This window comes from Felis catus, chromosome B3 (genome assembly GCF_018350175.1).
Source record: "Felis catus isolate Fca126 chromosome B3, F.catus_Fca126_mat1.0, whole genome shotgun sequence".
Taxonomy (NCBI): Eukaryota; Metazoa; Chordata; class Mammalia; order Carnivora; family Felidae; genus Felis; species Felis catus.
Window position 1 is genome coordinate 62,746,068 of NC_058373.1, and position 20,117 is coordinate 62,766,184.

The 20,117-nt window shown below is 35.9% G+C and overlaps 1 protein-coding gene across 3 annotated transcripts in view; it reads right to left on the reverse strand.

Annotated features, from left to right (window-relative positions):
- The window catches only part of BUB1B (BUB1 mitotic checkpoint serine/threonine kinase B), a 50,034-nt gene that overhangs the window by 18,658 nt on the left and 11,259 nt on the right, over positions 1–20,117 (reverse strand). For 2 of the 3 annotated variants that reach the window (XM_045059552.1, XM_045059551.1), the window contains exons 5-11: positions 15,763–15,959; positions 7,969–8,138; positions 6,642–6,856; positions 6,378–6,469; positions 2,659–2,888; positions 976–1,088; positions 334–449 (exon numbers count right to left, since the gene is read on the reverse strand). In XM_045059552.1, the coding sequence (XP_044915487.1) occupies positions 334–449; positions 976–1,088; positions 2,659–2,888; positions 6,378–6,469; positions 6,642–6,856; positions 7,969–8,138; positions 15,763–15,959 (1,133 nt within the window). Of the gene's footprint in view, positions 1–333; positions 450–975; positions 1,089–2,658; positions 2,889–6,377; positions 6,470–6,641; positions 6,857–7,968; positions 8,139–15,762; positions 15,960–17,034; positions 17,098–20,117 lie in introns of those variants that run through there. The other variant, XM_045059553.1, reaches the window with a different exon arrangement.

Genomic DNA, 20,117 nt, shown 5'->3' on the forward strand with positions numbered 1-20,117 from the left:
CGATTACAAAATAGTAAACTCTCATTTTCATCAAACAAAACAAAAACAGAACACAAAAGGATATACTTATGTTAATAGCAGTAATCTCTTGGTGGTAGAAATGGGTGGTTTTATCTTTTAAAAATTATATTTGATTGTTTAAGAAACATACTATTTTTTTAATGGAAAAAAGCCTGTACCCTGTCTTCCTTCATCAGCATCAGAGCTTACGTTGTGACAAAGACTTGCAAAAGTTACGTCTTGATAGTATAAAAGACTTCAAGTCACTAGAGTCAAAGATTGGTTCTAAATGGCCTCCTATAAGCATTATCCCATCCACCAACGCGGTCCTACCTGGCAAAAGAGTTTACTGGACAAACAGAATTGGATAGAGCCATTCCTGGTATTTCCTGAGACTCTGATGCAATTTGCAGTTCAGCTGTTTCCTTCGTAGGCATCTTCTCTTCTTGCTATTTGCATTAAACACACAAAATCAATGCGTCTCTCCTACCTACAAAATTCTACCTATTTTCAAGCGTTAGCTCCGAAATTAGGTTTACCATACTCTTCCCCTAGATATCCACTAACCATATACAATATCTATACTATAAAACTTCTTTCCAATAATTTACGTTCCTAGTATAAACTGGTTCTGTTTTACTCAACTGGGCAGCGCCAAGATTTACTAAATTTCTTTGGGTAACCCCATTCAGGGGAACATGACTAGAACAAAAAGCTAAAGGTCAGAAACTACAAAATAATAGTTTAGAGTGTAACTAAGAAGTCAATAAATTGTCACTTCTAGTGACACAATTTCCATTTGCAGTCTTCATCTGTTATATTACTTTCCTGATGGACTTAATTGCTACTAATAGCTATGAAACTACCAGAAACTGAATGGATTTGGGAGGACTTTTACCTTCTATGCTTTTATATTGTTTAAATTTGTTTCAATAAGCATAGTTTTCTATATTAAAAAAAAAAAAGAGAAATGACCTGATCACCCGTTCTTTCTTGCTGAGTAGTTTGAATTTCTTTTAGCTTCTTTTCCATCTCTTCAATCTGTTTCTGCATTTCTGCTCTCTTCTCTGCACTGGTCAGTAGCTCAGCTAGAAAGGGTAAGGTTGGCTGACGCATTATTCCTCATAGCAATTTATTGTCAAAAACTGTCTTTGGAGCTCATGGCCTCAACAAACATACTAATATTACAGATAAGAATAATATAGATGGAACAAAGTCCTCTAATTGAGGTCTAGGTCTCTGTTCATTCATTTACTTAGTCAATAAAAACCAGAATATTTGTGATGTGCCAAGCACAACTCTGAGCATTTATATTTCAGTGGTGCATAATACAAAGTCCTTGGTCATGTGACACTAACATCCAACCTGAGGGGACACACACACACACACACACACACACACACACACACACAAATTAACAAGAAAATCAGTGTTAAAAATAAAATGAAATAGGTGATGTGAGAATGTGTGACTGAGTAGGGGGATGGAGGTCAGGAGCTACTTAAGACCGGTAAGCAGAGAAGGGACACCTGGGTGGCTCAGTCGGTTAAGCATCAGACTTTGGCTCAGGTCCTGATCTCGCAGTTCACGAGTTCAAGCTCCATGCAGGGCTCTGTGCGGACAGCTCAGAGCCTACAGCCTGCTTTGGATTTTGTGTCTCCCCCTCTCTCTGCTCCTCCCCGGCTTGTGCTCTTTCTCTCTCTCAAAAATAAATAAACATTAGAAAAAAAAAAAAACAGTAAGCAGGGAAGATCATTTTAATATTATAAAATGCTCATCTGCTGTGAGCAAAATGGACTATGGTAAGGCCAGAATGAGCGCAGAAAGTCTAGTTGCAGTAGTCTACCCAAAAGATGGTGGTTTGGATTAATAATGAGAATGGTAAAAAAAATAAAAATAAAAAAATAATGAGAATGGTGATAAAGAAAAGATGTGGGAATATTTTGGTGGTAAAGTTGATAGGCTTACCCATTAGATGTCGGGGAATGGTACGGCAAGAGGGATCAGAGATGACTTCTGGTTTTTTTTGGCCTCAACCATCTGGGTGCACGGTGTTGCCTTTTACTGAAATGGAGATGCCTATGGTATGTGTACACACATACTGTGTGTACACATGCTGGGGTGTAGTTTGTGGCAGAAATCAATAATTCTGTTCTGGCTATGTTGAGATTAAAATGTCTATTAGAATAGCCAATGGATACAAGCAACTAAATATGAGTCTGGAGTTCAGGTGAAATGTCAGGGATGGAGATATAAATTTGAGAGTCCATGGCTTATAAACAGTATTTAATACATTACTTAGTGATACCTGTAGAAAGAAAGGATAACTGAAATATTCCAAGACTCTATCCTGGGCCTCAAGAAGAGGTCTCTGATGAGAAGAATAGCAGTAAAGGAAACTGAGAGGGAATACACACCAAGGAAAAAGCCAAGAGAAGCATTTCATAAAGAAGTAGTTCATCAACTGTGTCAAATGAAGGCAAAAGGTCAATAAATAAAGATCAAGACTGAGAAATGGCCAGTGGACTTAGCAAAAAAAAAAAAAAAACGTTTCTGGTTACCATGAGCAGAGCTGCTTCACTTGAATAGAGGGAATGCTTGAGAAAATAATGGGCAGTTAAGAAGAAATTCTTTTGTGAACTAGATTAATACACATACCTTCCCTTCGCTCTTTTAATTTCTTCCGGAAAACTTCAGCCCGGATCTCTTCAAAGGAGAACTCCCCTACTCCTGCATAAATCTTCTCCTTACAATACATCATCTTCTCTTTCTTCTCCTGAGTCTCTTGCTGATGGCTTTGAACTCTTTGCAGAAGATCTCCTTCTTCCTTTCCAGGTTTTCTTGTGCTTAGAATGTGGTTTATACTGGGTTCAATTTTACATGGTGTCCTAAGGAAGCAAAATAATTATTATTCACCATACAGATCAAATGAATTATTTCTTTTATGTCTTGACAGAACATAGAAACGATGTCAATGGCACTATGTATAATTGATTTCAAACAATAAAAACAAAGAAGATTGAGGAAAAAGGCTAAAAAATAATTCACACAGGTCATCAACAATTATGTTCTCTGAGTACTACAATGTTATGATGAGGCAGGAAATTAACCATAAGGGTAATTAAATAGGTTATATACCTTATAGGTGAAAATAAATGTGAATATCATATCTTAATCAAACCCAATGAATGAGGGATATCTGGGTGGCTCAGTCAGTTTGAGCGTCTAACTCTTGATTTCAGTTCAGGTCATGATCTCATGGTTCATGGGGTTGAGCCCCGCATCTGGCTCTGTGCACTGTGAGTGCAGAGTCTGCTTGGGATTCTCTCTCTCCCCCTCTCTCTCTGCCCCTTTGCTGCTAGCAGGAATGCACTCTCTCTCACAAAATAACATAAAAAAAAAAAAAAGAAAACTTAAAATAAAATAAGCTTAAAAAAAAACCCAAATGAAAGAAAGTTAACCTCTACATTACAGCCCATTTTCTACTGTTTCACACCAAAAACAGTTAGTTAGGAATACAGCATTTAGGGAATTAATAATGTGAAGTTCAAGGTTCTCAGCTGAGGGGGAGAAAATGAGAGTACTAATATAGGTTTGAAAAGAATGAAGCATAAAGTACTTCACACAAAATGGGGCAGACGTTCTCAATTCTGGCTATGGATCAGAATCACTTAAATACCTTTTATTTCCTTATATGCCTTTTTACAACTAAAGATATCTGGTCCCTACACCAGATCCACTAAATCAGAACCTTTAATGCTAGGGTCCAAGCATCTACATACTTAAAAGGCTTCCTCAACTTGTTCAATCTGATAAAGGACATCTACAAAAACCCCACACAAACATCATACTTAATAATGAAAGACTGAATGCTTCTCCCTTAAGATCAGGAACAAGATAAGAAGGTCCATTCTTGCCACTTCTATTCAAAACTGTACTGGAAGTTCTAGCCAGGGCAATTAGGTAAAAAAAAAAAAAAAAAAAGCAGAGAGAAAGAAAGAGAGAAAGAAAGAAGGAAGGAAGGAAGGAAGGAAGGAAGGAAGGAAGGAAGGAAGGAAGGAAAGAAAGAAAGAAAGAAAGAAAGAAAGAAAGAAAGAAAGAAGGCATCCAAATGGGACAAGAAGTAAAATGGTCTCTACTTGCAGATAACACGATCTTACATATAGAAAATCCTAAGAATCTATCATAAAAATTATTAGAGCTAATAATGAGTTCACCAAAGAAGCAGGATATAAAATTAATATACAAAAATCAATTGTATTTTATACAATGAACAATCTGAAAATGAAATTAAGAGAACATTTGTATTTACAATAGCACCAAAAGAATGAAGTATTTCAGAATAATTTTTAAAAAAGAAATGTGACTAGACACCAAAGAAAATATACAGATGGCAAGCAAGCACATAAAAGATGCTCAATCATATATTATCAGGGAATTACAAATTAAAACAATAATGAGATACCACAACATATCTATTAGAATGGTTAAAATCTAAAATACTGACAACACCGAATGCTGACAAGGATGTGGAGGATTAGGAACTATCATACCATTGCTGGTATGAATGAATGCAAAATGGTACAGCCACTTTGGAAGATAGTTTGGCACTTTCTTACAAAGATAAACTTAGTCTTAAAATCGAATCCAGCTATAGGAGTTGAAAATTTATGTCTATATAAAACTCTGCACTAAGATATTTATAGTAACTTTATTCATAATTGCCAAAATTGGAAGCAAGCAAGATGTCCTCCCATAAATGGATAAATATCCATACAATGGAATATCATTCAGCACTAAAAATAAATGAGCTATTATGCCACAAAAAGACATGAAGAAACCTTAAATTCATATTACTGAGAAAAGCCAGTATGGAAAGCTTACATACTGTTTTTTTTTTTTCCAACTATAGGACTTCTGGGAAAAGGCGGAACTATAAAGACTATTTTAATTTTTTTTTAATTTTATTTTTTTAACGTTTATTTATTTTTGAGACAGAGAGAGACAGAGCATGAACGGGGGAGGGGCAGAGAGAGAGGGAGACACAGAATCAGAAGCAGGCTCCAGGCTCTGAGCCATCAGCCCAGAGCCTGACGAGGGGCTCAAACTCATGGACGGCGAGATCGTGACCTGAGTTGAAGTCGGACGTTTAACCGACTGAGCCACCCAGGCGCCCCTATAAAGACTATTTAAAGATCAGTGGTTGCCAGGGAGTTGAGGGAGGGATAAATGAACTACTGGAATGCAGGGAAGTTTTAGGGCAGTGAAACTACTTATGTGACACTGTAATCATGGACACATGAAAAACTCATAGAACTGTAGAACACACTGGAGTACTAATAAACTATAAACTTTAGTTAATAATGTATCAATATTGGTGCATCAATTACAACAAATGAATCACACTGATGCAAGATGTTAATAGGTAGAATTGTGTGCAGGGTTGAGGAGGAAGTACATGGGAATGCTGTACAATTTTTCTATAAATCTAAGCTCAAAAAATAACATCTACTCATTTTTTTAAAAAGGGTAAAACTTCGGGGCACCTGGGTGGTTCAGTCAGTTGAGAGTCCAATTTCAGCTCAGGTCATGATCTCGCAGTTTGTGAGTTCAAGCCCCACAATTGGGCTTGCTGCTGTCAGCACAGAGCCCACTTTGGATCCTCTGTCCCCTCTCTCTGCCCCTCTCCCACGTGTGCTGTCTCAAAAATAAATAAACATTTAAAAAATTAAAAAAAATAATAAATAAAAAGTGTAAAATTTTATTCTGAAAACTATGAAACACTGTTGAAAGAAATGAAAGAAGATATAAATAAGAGATATACCATGTCCATGGATCTGAAGATTTAATATTATTAAGATGGCAATATTCATTAAATTGATCTACAGATTCAGAACACAATCTATATCACAATCCCAGCTGGCTATTTTGCAGAAATTACCAAGATGATCCTAAAATTCAAACGGAATTGCAAGGGGACCAGAATGGTCAAAACAATCTTTAAAAAAAAAAAAAAATAAGGGGGAGCCTGGGTGGCTCGCTCAGTCGGTTAAGTGCTGGACTTCGGGTCAGGTCATGATCTCACAGTTTGTGGGTTTTGAGCCCCACGTCGGGCTCTGGGATGCCAGCTCAGAGCCTGGAGCCTGTTTTGGATTCTTTATCTCCCTCTCTCTCTGTCCCTCCCCCGCTTGCTCTCTTATCTCTCTCTCTCTCAAAAATAAACAAATAAACATTAAAAAAAAAGAAGAAGAAAGAAAACAAAATGTGTCTGGTTACTTTCATCTCCACAAAGAAGGAAATGCCCTTGGGAACCAAGATAGGTGTCCCTGCTCACTGTTAATAATTTCCACCTCAAAATGTCTGGAAATCAAACTCACATAACTGGCTGTTGTGCAGTTTCTTCAACATATGGAGTAAAACTGGGAAGCAGAGAAGGTACTGCTGTCACAGAAGCCGTACTGCCACGAGTCTGGCGATGCAGAAGAAAATGAAAATTACCATAGTGTTCCATTCTAACATAATATATGCAGACCATGCCTAATTATTCAAAAGGAATTAAAAGAGATGCTGAAACTACTTCTCTACTCAAAATGTGAAGTCTGTGTTATGTGTGCAAATACACTGGATCCAAAAGTCCTTACCCTGTATTCCAAAGGCCTGCCTGTGTTCCATGGGCCTGCTTGCAGCTCGTTCTCCTTGGCCCTGGACACAGGGCGTGCTATCCACGGCTGAGCTGTAGGCTTAGACAACTCTGCTCTAGAGGCTTCATCAGCATTTTCATCAAAAATAGTAACTCTGGAATTACTTTGCATCTGTTGAGGAACTGGATTTTGGAGTCCTCTGTTCTGGTTTGGAGCTAGGAGAAAAACATTAAAACTTTAAGTAAAATCTTTAATTATCAATCTAGATGCCAGATAAAGTATACCCAATCATTCCTCAAATCAAGGTGATTACTTCTACTACCATAGAAACAAAGAGATTTTTTTAAATAATAATATTTTAAAACCTTAAATGAATCGAATTACTAACTTTTGAATCCATTCTGTTTGTTACTTACACTGTCCCTCCTTTCCCTCACTTCCAATCTTTTATTTATAGATATTTTAAAAAATTCTACCTCTTCCTTCAGTCACCATTCTAACATTGTCTAGTTTTCTCAGAGATTAACCTAACCTAAATTGTCATTTTTCAATTTAAAATGTTTCTCTCAATGCAAATAAGCTGCAATGTGCTGAATCTAGAGAAGACAAATTAGCCCATTTATTAGTGGTGCTCTCTGTTATGGGGTTCTTTATTACAACCAAGCTTCAGTATGATCTGGATGAAATATTCTTTAGGTCTATATACTCCCTATACACTAATTCTAGGATACATTTTGGATAATGGTAAGTTAATAATACCAGGAAAGGGGTTAGAGATTTTTCAAAATTCTGGTCTATAGGTCTAACTGCTATAAATGTAGTAAAAGCTTATTGCTCTCTATACTTTCTGCCCAATTTTGCTGTAAATCTAAAACTTCCCTAAACGTAGTGAATTAAAAAAAAAAAAACAAAAAAAAAAACCCATGGTTAATCATCTTTACGTGCACAAAGGAGAGTCTAATTTCTGGCCCCCAAAAAACTTGAAGACCATATTAACACATTCTCTGAGGCTTTGGTTTTATGTAAGTTTAATTTGACAATACTAGCTACATTATTGAATATCTTCTTTCAACTAACAACTCAAGTTCAGAAACTCTTGATGCTTCCTATATATTAGGTTTTTCTTAATTAAGACACAAAATTGCTGACATGTTTTGGTTTTACTGCATACTGTAATCTCAGCTCTCTGAAGACTTCCTTCTTTTTGCTACCTAGTATTCAGAAAACTAGGACAGTATCCACATATATATTTATACGTTATCTCTTTACATAATTTGCCCACCACCCGAGACTAAGAGCTTCCCATAATAACACTTAACAAACTTACCCTTGAGAGCACCTCCTACACGGCTGATTGGAGCTCTAGCTGTCTTTTTCCCTTTGCTTTTTAGTTCAGCCAGTGTGCTTCGTTGTGGTACAGAAGATCCAAATACTTCCTCTTCCTCTTCTTTCTCAAGTGCCAACACAGTTTGCCGAGACACTCGAGCTTGAAATTGTCTAAAGTAAGAGAATGGACAATTAACTCTTGGGGAGATGAACACTACTCACAGAATCAAACATCTAACTTGTTAAAACAAGGGAGAAGAAATATAGGGGAATAGCCCACAGAAAATGTTTATTATGTCAGAAATAAAGAAAGCTACCTTGAAATCAGAGAGAAGGTTTGGAATAAAATGGTTTAGCCTCCCCTTTAAATGTCCAAGTTTGACCAATTAGCATACTCTGAAGCGCACCATTAGGTTGATCTGAGGATCAGAGCAGGGTGACTAAGATTAAAGAATTTATTAAAATCAGAGTTCCCCATCAACATTTTATTACAGAGCTTACACTTACAAATTATTGCAAGTGTAAATGAACACCCATATACTCCTCACCTAGATTCACCAACTGTTAACATCTTGCCACATCTATTTTGTCACTGTGTATGTCTCTTTCTCTCTCTATGCACACTCTCCCCTCTATACCATTTTTTCCTAAACCATATCAAATGAAGATGTATCCCACATGACATTTTACTTTAGCAAAGCTGGCAGAAGTTTGAAGATTAAACTTCCTGTCCTGCTGCCAAAGCCTTAAGTATTATCAAAAGAGTTTAAAAAGAAAAAAATAAAAAAACAAAAAATATAGAATAAACTGAGAGTACTGGCCAAAATGGAGTAAGGCCATGGTAGCCTCTCTCTCACTGGGTAGAATTTAAAACTCTAAACAAACTACAAAAAAAGCAACTGAGGCTTCTGCAAAGTAAACAAAAGCAAGTGGACTGTAGAGAGGAGTCAAACTTGAAGAAACAACCCACACAGGGTTGTTTCCTGTTTTTTTTTTTTTCTTCTTTTTTTTTCTCTTGTGGTTTAAAATTGTTGCCATGATGGTGTGGGAAGCTAAAACCTCATCTTTCTGGCCAGAATACTTGGAAAAGGGGACTCTGCGGGCCAATGAATGTGGGAGAGATATTAGAGAGGATGAACTTAAGAAGGGGATCTCCTAATTCTCTACATGAATTGGCACAAGCCCTGGCCTCAGTTCTGAGCTACGTATGCACAGGGCAGGCCCCAAGCAGCACAGAAAAGGCTTTGAGGACTGAACTATGATATAAACCATGACCCAAGTCCTAGACTAACCCCTGAGCAGCCTACACATGAGATAGACCCAAAGGTCTTGAAAACTGAACTAACAATGGAACCACTATCTACATAAGAAAGAACTTAGGATATCTGAAGGTTGGTTGCCTTCTAAGACAAAAGTGTCAACGTTCTCCAGAGAGTATCAATCAACAGAACTCAGAGTCTAATAACATAGTATCAGGATCAATGTCCAGGATATAATCCAAAATTACCTGACAGACCAAGAACCAGTAAAATGTGATCAATTCTCAAAGGAAAAGGCAAGCAACACATATCAATATCAAGATAACCTAGGTGCTGGGAATTTTCACATAGAGATTTAAAAGCAGTTATTATAACAATGAATGCTCCATGAGATAAAGGTAAAAAAAATATGAATAAAAAAAACAGAAGTTCTCAGCAGAGACACAGAAACTATAAAAAAGAATCAAATGGAGAATTTAGACCTGAAAAACACATTATGTGAAATAAAAAAATTACTGGATGGACTCAATATCAGACTGGAGATGGCTGAGGAAAGAGTAAATGAACCTGAAGACAAATCAATAAAAACTAGCCACTCTGAAGAACAGAAAGAAAAAAGGTTAAAAAATTAAAAACTAAAACAACAAAAAAGACAGCTTCAGGGACCTATGGAACAATATCAAAAGGTCTAATATATGTGTAATTGAAGTCCCAGAAAAAGAGATATAGTAAGTACAGAAAAAACATTTTTAAAGAAGGGCTAACAATTTTTAAAATTCTGTAAAAGGCATACATTTATAAATTCAAAAAGCTCAGTAAACCCCAAATGGATTAAATGCAAGGGTAATCACACCTAGACACACCATAATCAAATTTCTGAATAATAATGTTAAAAGCAAAAATCTTAAATGCACCCAGAGAAAATCAACACAATACATATAGAGAAGGAACCAATTAAATAACCACAGATTTCTCATCAGAAATCATGCAGTCCAGAAGACAGTGCAACAACATCTTTAAAATACCAAAAGAAAAGAACTGTTGACCCAGAATTCTACATCCATTGGAAATATCCTTTAGGAATTAAAATGAAATGAAGACATTCTTAGATGAAGAAAAACTAAGGGAATTTATTGGCCATAGGCTCACTCTAAATGAATGGCCAAACATCTTTGGGCTAAAGAGAAATTATACTAGAGGAGAACTTGGGGCTTCAGGAATGAAGAAAGAGAAATGATACATACAAAAGACCATTTTCCTCCAAAGTTCTTTAAAATATGTAAGGCTGTTGAAAGCAAAAATTATAACATTGTCTAGTGGGGTTTTCAGTGTATTTAGATGTAATAATACATATGACAAGTATATCAAAAAAGTAGGGAAGATAAAGGGACCTATATGGTTATAAAGCTTCTATATTTTACTTGAAGTGGTAATATATTACCTCTGAGCAGACTATTAGAGGTTACGCATGTTTATAATATACCCTGGAGCAACCACTAAAAAAATAGTAACAGACAAAAAAGCCAATAAAATAAATTAAAATGAAATATTAAAAAATATTCAGACAATCCAAAAGAAGGCAGGAAATGGGCAATAGAGGAAGGAATAAAAGAGAACAAATTGGAAACAAATAATAAAACAATAGATCTAAATCCAACAAAATTAATAATTAAAGTAAATGTTCTAAACACACCATTTAAAAACAGACACTGTGAGAGCTGAGAAACAAGACTCAACTACTTGCTGTGTATAAGAAACCCACTTTAAATAGAAAGACATAGATAAGATAAAAATTAAAGAAAATCCATACAAAAGCCTGTATCATGAATGTTTGCAGCAGTATTTCACAAAAGCCAAAAAATGGAAACTATCTAAATGCTCATTCATGAATGAATGGGTAAACAAAATCTGGTCTATCCACAGAATGACATATTACTGAGCAATAAAAAGGAATAAAATATTAATATATAATACAACTACGTTCACCAATGATGAATATACTGGGATGAACCTTCAAAAGATTAGGCTAAGTGAAAGAAGCCAGTCACAAAAGACTACATAATGCAGGATTCCATTATGTGCAATGCCTAGAATAGGCAAACCTAGAGACAGAAAGCAGGTAAGTGGTTGCCTGGAAGTGGGTGAGAGGGAATAGGGAGTGACTGCAAATGAGTATGGGGTTCATGTTGGGGTGTTAAAAATGTTCTAAAATTAGATTGTGGTGATGGTCACACAAGTCTAAAACTGTTAAAAAAAAAAAAAAAAGAAAAGAAAGAGAAATGATATATCATATAAACAAAGAAAGCCAGAGTAGCTATATTAATATCAGACCAAGAAGACTTCAAAGTGTATATAACCAAGGATAAAGATACTGTAGTTATTATATCATGATAAAGGGATCAATTCTAAATATGTATCCTTCAGAACTTCAAAATATATAAAGCAAAAAAATGGGACTTAAAGAAGAGACAAATTCACAATAAAAGGGAATTCAAAATTCTTCTCTGAGTAACTGATAGAATAAGTAGAAAATCAGCAAGGAAACAGAAGACCACAACAGACCTAAATAACATTTAAAAAACATTACATTGCCAAACAGCACAAAACACATATTTTTCAAGTGTCCATGGAATATTCACCAATGACAGACCATATTCTGGGCCATACGACAAAACTTAATAAATTAAAAAAAACTGAAAACATACAAATTATGTTCTCTAACCATAATGGAATTAAACTAGAAATCAGTAACAGAGAGACATCTGAAAAATCTCTGAATATTTCTTAATTAAATTTATATATTTTTAAATAACCCACAGGTCAAAGGGACAACATAAGGGAAATCAGAAATTTTTGAGCTGAGTGAAAATAAAAATATAGTATTGTATCAAAATTTGTGGGGGATAGCTAAAGCAGTGCTTGCAAAGAAATTTTTTATATTAGAAAAGAAAGATCTAGATCAGTTGATCTAACTTGTCACCTTATACTAGAAAAAGAGCAAGTTAAACTCAAAGAAAGCACAAAGAAGGAAATAATAAAGAGGAGAAATTAATAAAAATAAGAAGAGAAAGCTAATTGAGAAAAAGCAATAAAACCAAAGCTGGTTCTCTAAAAAGATCAATAAAATCGATAAACTTCTAGCCAGACTAGGAGAAAAAGGAGAAGACACAATTACCAATATCAGGAATGAAAGAGGGGAGGTCACTACATAACCTACAGGCATTAAAAGGAAAATAAAGGAATACTATAAACAACTCTATGCACATAAACTCATAGATGAAACGAATCAATTCCTCAAACACAAATACTACCATGGGGTGCCTGGGTGGCTCAGTCGGTTAAGCATGCCACTTCGGCTCAGGTCACAATCCTTTTGAGAGTTTGAGCCCCCCACATCAGGCTCTGCACTGCTCTCTGCCCCTCCCCCCCCAAAACACTTTCAAAGCTTACTCAAAGAAATCAAAGATCTAAATAAAAGGAGAACTATACTAAATTCATGCTCAATACTAATCAAAATCCCAGAAAGCGGATTCTAAAATTTGTACAGAAAGTCAAAGGAACTCTAGTTATTTATTTATTTAAAAAAATTTTTTTTTAATGTTTATTTATTTTTGAGAGAGAGAGAGAGAGACAGAGCATAAGCAGGGGAGGGGCAGAGAGAGAGGGAGACACAGAATCCAAAGCAGGCTCCAGGCCCTGAGCTGTCAGCACAGAGCCCAACACAGGGCTCGAATTCACAAACCATGAGATCATGACCTGAGCCAAAGTACTATGCTCAACCGACTGAGCCACCCAGGCGCCCCTAGGAACTCTAGTTAAAAAGAAGCTAAAAGAAGAGCAAAGTTGGAGGTCTCCTGTTATTTGATTTCTAGACTTACAAATAAAGCTACAGTAATCTAGATACTGTGATATACACTAATGAATACATAGATCAAAAGAACAAAATAGAGAAACGGAAATAACTGCACAAGTATAATTTTTTAATGTCAAATATAAGTTTTTTAAATGTTTACTTATTTGAGAGAGAGCGCGCACATGCATGTACACTGGAGCACAAGCACAAGCAGGGAAGGGGCAGAGGGAAAGAGAGAATCGCAAGCAGGCTCTGCACTGCCAGCACAGAGCGCTATGTAGGGCTCCATCCCACAAACAGTGAAATCATGACCCTAGCCAAAGTGGAACATTTAACCGGCTGAGCCACCCAGGCACCCCTCAAATATGGTTACAACACAGGTGTAAAGTCAATTCAATGGAGAAAGTCTTTTCAACAAGGGGCACAAGAACAAATTGAGATTCATATGCAAAAAAAGAATCTTGATCAATACCTTATACAAAAATTAACTCAAAATGGATCAGAGATCTGTATGTAAAAAGTAAAACTATAAGAATTTCAAGATGAAAATAAACTATGGGACTACATCAAAATAAAAAGCTTTTGCACAGCAAAGGAAACCATCAAAAAACAAAAAGGCAACCTATTGAATGGGAGAAGATATTTGCAAATGACATCTCCAATAAAGGGTTAATATCCAAAATATATACAAAAATTTATAGAACTCAATACCAAAAAAACAAACATTCTGATTTTAAAATGGGCATAGGACCTGAATAGACATTTTCCCAAAGATATACAGATGGCCAACAGACACATGGAAAGACAGTCAACATCACTCAGCATCAGAAAAAATGCAAATCAGGGGCGCCTGGGTGGCTCAGTTGGTTAAGCGTCTGACTTCGGCTGAGGGCATGATCTCACGGTTTGTGAGTTCAAGCCACGAGCCTGCTCTGTGCTGACAGCTCAGAGCCTGAAGCCTGCTTCAGACTCTGTCTATGTCTCTGTCTCTCTCTCTGCCCTTCCTCCACTCATGCTCTGTCTCTCAAAAATAAATAGACAAAAAAAAAAAAAAAAAGAAAAATGCAAATCAAAACCACAATGAGATATCACCTGACACTTGTCAGAATGGCTAAATTCAAAAAGACAATAAATAAAAGTGTTGATGACAATGTGGAGAAAAAGGAACCCTCCCACACTGTTGGTGGGAATGTAAATAAGTATAGCCACTGTGGAAAACAGTATGGAGGTTCCTCAAAAAATTAACCACAAAAATGTCATACAGTCCAATAATTTCACTTCTGGGTGTTTATTTACCCAAAGGAAATGAAAATATTAATTCGAAAGGATATATGCACACCTATGTTTACTGCAGCATTATTTACAATAGCCAAGAAATAGAAGGCAACCTAAATGTCTATTGATAGACAAATAGATAAGGAAGGTATATATATATACATACATACATATATGTACATATATGTATACATATATATATATGTATGTATAATGGATTGCACAGCCATAAAAAAGCATGATGGTGCCACTGATACAACATGGATGGACCTACAGCCTATTATGCTAAGTGATCTAAGTCAGACTGAGAAAGAGAAATACCGTATGATTCCACTCATGTGGAATCTAAAAGAAAAAAAAAAGATCAAACAAATAGCAGAATCAGACCTATAAATACAGAGAACAAACTGATGGCTGCCAGAGGAGAACAAACTGATGGCTGCCAGTTGGGGGAAAGGGGGAAATGGATGAGAGGGAGACACAGGCTTCCAGTTATGTAATGAATAAGTCATGGGAATAAAAGGTACAGCATAAGAAATACAGTCAATACTATTATAATGGCTTTGTATGGAGAGCTACGGTAACTATACTTGCAGTGAGCACAGCACAAGGTATAAATTTGTCCTATGTTATACACCTGAAACTAATGTAACATTATGTATCAACTATATCCAAATAAAAAAAAATTTTTTTTAAACTTCAAGATGAAAACTTAGGAGAAAATCTTTGCAACTTTTTGCTAAACAGAGCTCTCAGGCATACCAAGAGCATGATCCATACAAAAAAATAATTTCTTTTCTTTTCTTTTAAATAATTGATTTTAGAATTCTCCGAAATTAAAAACTTTTGTTCTATAAAACACCGTTAAGAAAAAACATAGTCAACAGTTAATCTGGGAGAAAAGATTTACAAGTCACATATCTAACAAAAGACTGGTATTCAGACTATACATATAAAATCCATCTTTAAAGTAGAACCAATTTAATAACTGAAATGCATTATGCTAAATGAAAGCAGACACACTCAAAACGCCACACATACTATATGATGCAATGTATATGATATCATGGAAAAGGCAAAACTACTGGGCTAGAAAACAGATCAGTGGTTACCAGGGACTGGGAGTGAACCTAAGTGTTGAACTACAAAGAGAGAGCATAAAGAAATTCTATGGAGCAATGGAACTATTGGATATTTTGGTCACAGTAATGGTTACATGTCCCTATTCAATTGTGAAAACTATACACCAAACAAATTTTACTATATGTTAAATAAAAAATATTTAAATAGATCTTTTAAAAAATTAAATAGTAACTAAGTAAACTTGCCATGGGGAGCATTTTATTCAGATGCAAAAACAACTATTTATATTTATTAAAGAGTAAAGACAAGCTCCAGAGAAGTTTACCGGTGCTGTGACTGCAGTCGTTCCAGTGGCTCAGCCTTCTGTTGAATCCCTTCCTGAAATATCTTATCTGCTTTCTTAAAGTTTTCTCTAGCTTCATATTCTTCAGCCCATGAGATATAGAACTGAGCAAGTGAAACACCAATCCCTTGGTTGTGTAAGTAACTGTACATATCCAGAGGCTCATTGCATAAATGCCCCTGTAACAAATTAAAAGCATTAATAGTTAACCAATTTCTATTCATTTACTGTCTATTATGTGCTAAAAAAATCACTGGCATTACTATATGTAGTTTCTGCATTGAAAAAATATGTATTTATTATAATATAACGTTATAAGGGAACTGGGAAGACCTAAAAAGTAGACAGAAGAGATTAAGTTGTAAGAAAAAGGGATGAGAAGACTTCAAGAAGGTATGACATTTGAGTGTGACCCTCAAGGAGGAATAGACTTATATCTGGTAGAAAATGGCAATGGAAAGGCATTCCAGACAGAGAAAATAGTATAAGCAAAGACAGAGAAGACTAAAAGTTTGTGGGATCAGACAAGACAGGAGTTTGGGAAAAAAAAGTGTGACAGGTCTTAAATGTCAAGCTAATCGATTTTAAATTTACCTGATACCCAATGCATGTGTGTTCCGGTGGGAGAACTATAAGCAAAGGAATGATATGGTCAAATCTGCATTTTACAAGCGATCTTTTAAGACCAGCTATAATGTAGACAATTCTAGTAGTAAGAAGGTGGGGGAACATGTCAATAAAAATCCTGTACCATTAACAGTTTGACAAATTTTCTTCAGTCTTTTTTTCCCTTAAGGAAAAAAAAGGAACATATATCATTTTAAATAGCATAAAAGGATTTTTATCATTTATAAAGTTTTAATCATAAGGAAATTTTAATTCCACTTAGCAGTTCAGGGTTCATTTTTCCATGCTTCTGCTTACTCTTTATTACTTTCAGATGGATGAATAATGTTCTATCTAGTAATCTTCCATCATTTAACCATTCCCCTATTTTTTGGATATACAGCTTCTACTTTACCCAGATAGAAAATAATTCTATGACAAATATATTTTTTTAAAATATTTTCTTTTAAGTCTATTTGAGAGACAGAGAGAGAGAGAGAGAGAGAGAGAGAGAGAGAGAGAGAGCGAGCATATGCAATTGGGAGAGGGGCAGAGAGAGAGAGGGAGAGAGAGAATCCCAAGCAGGCTCTGCACTGCCAGCACAGAGCCTGATGTGGGGCCTGAACCAACAAACCATGAGACCATGACCTGAGCTGAAATTAAGAGTCAGAGGCTTGGGGCGCCTGGATGGCTTAGTCGGTTGGGCGGCCGACTTCGGCTCAGGTCATGATCTCGCGGCTCAGGTCATGATCTCGCGGTCCGTGAGTTGGAGCCGCGCGTCGGGCTCTGTGCTTACAGCTCAGAGCCTGGTGCCGACAGCTCAGAGCCTGGTGCCTGTTTCGGATTCTGTGTCTCCCTCTCTCTGACCCTCCCCATTCATGCTCTGTCTCTCTCTATCTCAAAAATAAATAAACGTTAAAAAAAAATTTTTTTTTTAAAGAGTCAGAGGCTTAACTGACTGAGCCCCCACACCCACCGGGTACCCCTGTAACAAATATCTTCATGCACACCACCTTTCATGTTTTATATTATTCCCTTAAGATAAATTTCTAGAAGTAGAACTATGTTAAAAAGTAGCAAATTGCTTTCTAAAAGGGTTATACAAATTTAAAAAGCTAGTAATTATTCCCAAATACTAATTTCACAGAAAATACCTATTTTAAGTTTCTAAATTCATATAAAAATGGCATTTCAGTGTTCTAATTAGGAGTTCTTATACTACTAAGGAGGCTAACATTTTCTCCTGTTTATTTACTAAATATAGTTTCTCTCATCTCTCCTGATTGTCTGGCCTAGGTTAAGTCCTCATTCTATGTATTCCCTTCTACACAACTCGATATTTCTCTCTTTCTCTTTTGTGACAATTAAATGCTTAACATCTGTCTTTCCCAATAAAGTAGGCTCCACAAAGGCACAAAACATTGCTATCCACTATATCTCCAGTTCCTAACCAGGGTCTGGTAGAAAAAGGTTGAATAAATGAAATGCTCCACTTATATCTTTGACAAAAACAATTAATATTTCATAGTTTAATTTTGTAGTAAGTCAGTAAATGGAGTTCTCTGCTTATCCCAATTAGTGATGTTTTCCCATATGTGATGGTGATTCAAGCAAAGTTATAATTCTGAATATGTTATCAGTATCAGATCTGGTCCTTGATATCTGTTACTACATAAATAAAGGTTAACATTGACTGCACTTGTTAATGGCTTTCTGAATAGCTCTGGTTCAGCATAAAACAGCCAGTAAAGATCAGGTTATTCCAGAGTGCTGAATGAGATCACTTAAGAAATAACATAAATAAAAGGACCACATGGTTAGATTAATATATCCAAAAGTTAAATAAATCTTTTTGGTAACCCCTAACAAGCCAACTAAAACAATTTTATACTTTTAACTCAAAATCCTGGATATTTTCTAAGAACAAATTTTTCCTTAGCTAGATTGTAGTCATTCCTTAAAAAAATAACTCTTGGAGTGGAGAAAGTTTTCTGCAAAGCAAAAGAAAGGAGTAGAGTGAAGAACCCAACTGTTACTCCTCTTGACCATAAGGGAAAAAATAAAAACAGCAAAATAGATTAATATGCTTGCTAACTATCTACTATGTTCCAATTATTGCTGATCATTTGAATATGAGGGGTGTCTAGACCAGTACTTCTCAGACTAGACTGCCTGTGGTAAAGGGGCCAGTTTCGGTGTGTGTGTGTGTTTAAAGTTTCCATTCCATTGTTGACTGGTATTTTTAAAAATTACAATAGAAATAGAAGTCACTAGAAAAATGATGATGTGTTTGGATGTTGTGGTAATGTCAAATTTGTTAACCAAACCTCTAAATGCTTATTCGGAACTTTTATCTTGAACACTCCCCGGACCATTCTTTCAGTAGCACTGGTCTAGACTATGCTGTTTATGTTATGACAATGTCATTACTCTTTAGTACCAGCACCAGGTTAACATTTACGAACAGAAAAATTATTCCAATTGTTACTTTTAATAGTTCCAAGTAAATATAATCATAGAATCCTAGGATTAAGAGTTACTTTAGAGGTTTATCTAGTCCAAACCTTTAATAAATCACACATAAGAACATTATATAAGTTAAGAGTATTATATAGGATAGAATGAAAAACAAAATCCATCAGCATGCTACCAAGGACCATAGTCCCCATGCTAACAAATCTGTTTAGCATTCTTTGGATATCATCCTTTGTCATAAATTCCTATCACTGATATTTCTAAGATAATTTCTCCAACTAGTCAATAATGATGCCAAAATATGTCAAATGTCCTACGGAAACCAAGATAGGTATGCCTTCAGGATTTACCTAATTTCCTTTATTAGTAATATTTGAAGGTTTTTTTTACATTTCTTTTTAGTGTTTATTTTTGAGAGGAAGAGACAGAGCGCAAGTGGGGAGTGGCAGAGAGGGAGAGAGGAAGACACAGAATCTGAAACAGGCTCCAGGCTCTGAGCTGTCAGCACAGAGCCCAGTGCAGGGCTTGAACTTGGGAACAGCAGGTCATGACCTGAGCTGAAGTCAGATGCTTAACCAACTGAGACACCTAGGTGCCCCTGAACGTTTTTTTTTTTTTAATGTTTATTTATTTTTGAGAGAGAGAGACATAGAGCACAAGTGGAGGATGCTTAACCTACTGAGCCACCTAGGAGTCCCTATTTGAAGTTTAAGATAAGCTCTCAAGAGATATGTTTTAGCCAGAAATTTTATCAATTTTAAATGTCAGTATTTTATATTATAATGCTTGTTGTAAATATTCTATTATTTTGAATTATTTAGTGTTATAGAATTATCTATTTTTATAGATTTTTATTATTATTATTTTTTGTAGAGAGAATGCACAAGTGGGAGAGGGGAACAGTGAGAGAGAAAAAGAGAGAGAGAGAGAGAGAGAGAGAGAGAGAGAGAGAGAATCTTAAGCAGACTTCATGCTCAGCATGAAGCCTGACATGAGGCTCGTTCCCATGACCCTAGGATCATGACCTGAGCTGAAATCAAGAGTCAGATGCTCAACTGACTGAGCCATGCCTATTTTTTATTTTTATTTATTTAAGTTTATTTATTTATTTTGAGAGAGTCCATGCACAAGAAGAGGAGGGGCAGAGAGTCAGGGAGAGAGAGAATCCCAAGCAGGCCCCATGCTATCAATGCAGAGCCCCATGTGGGGCTCGAACCCACAAACCACAAGATCATGACCTGAGCCAAAATCAAAAG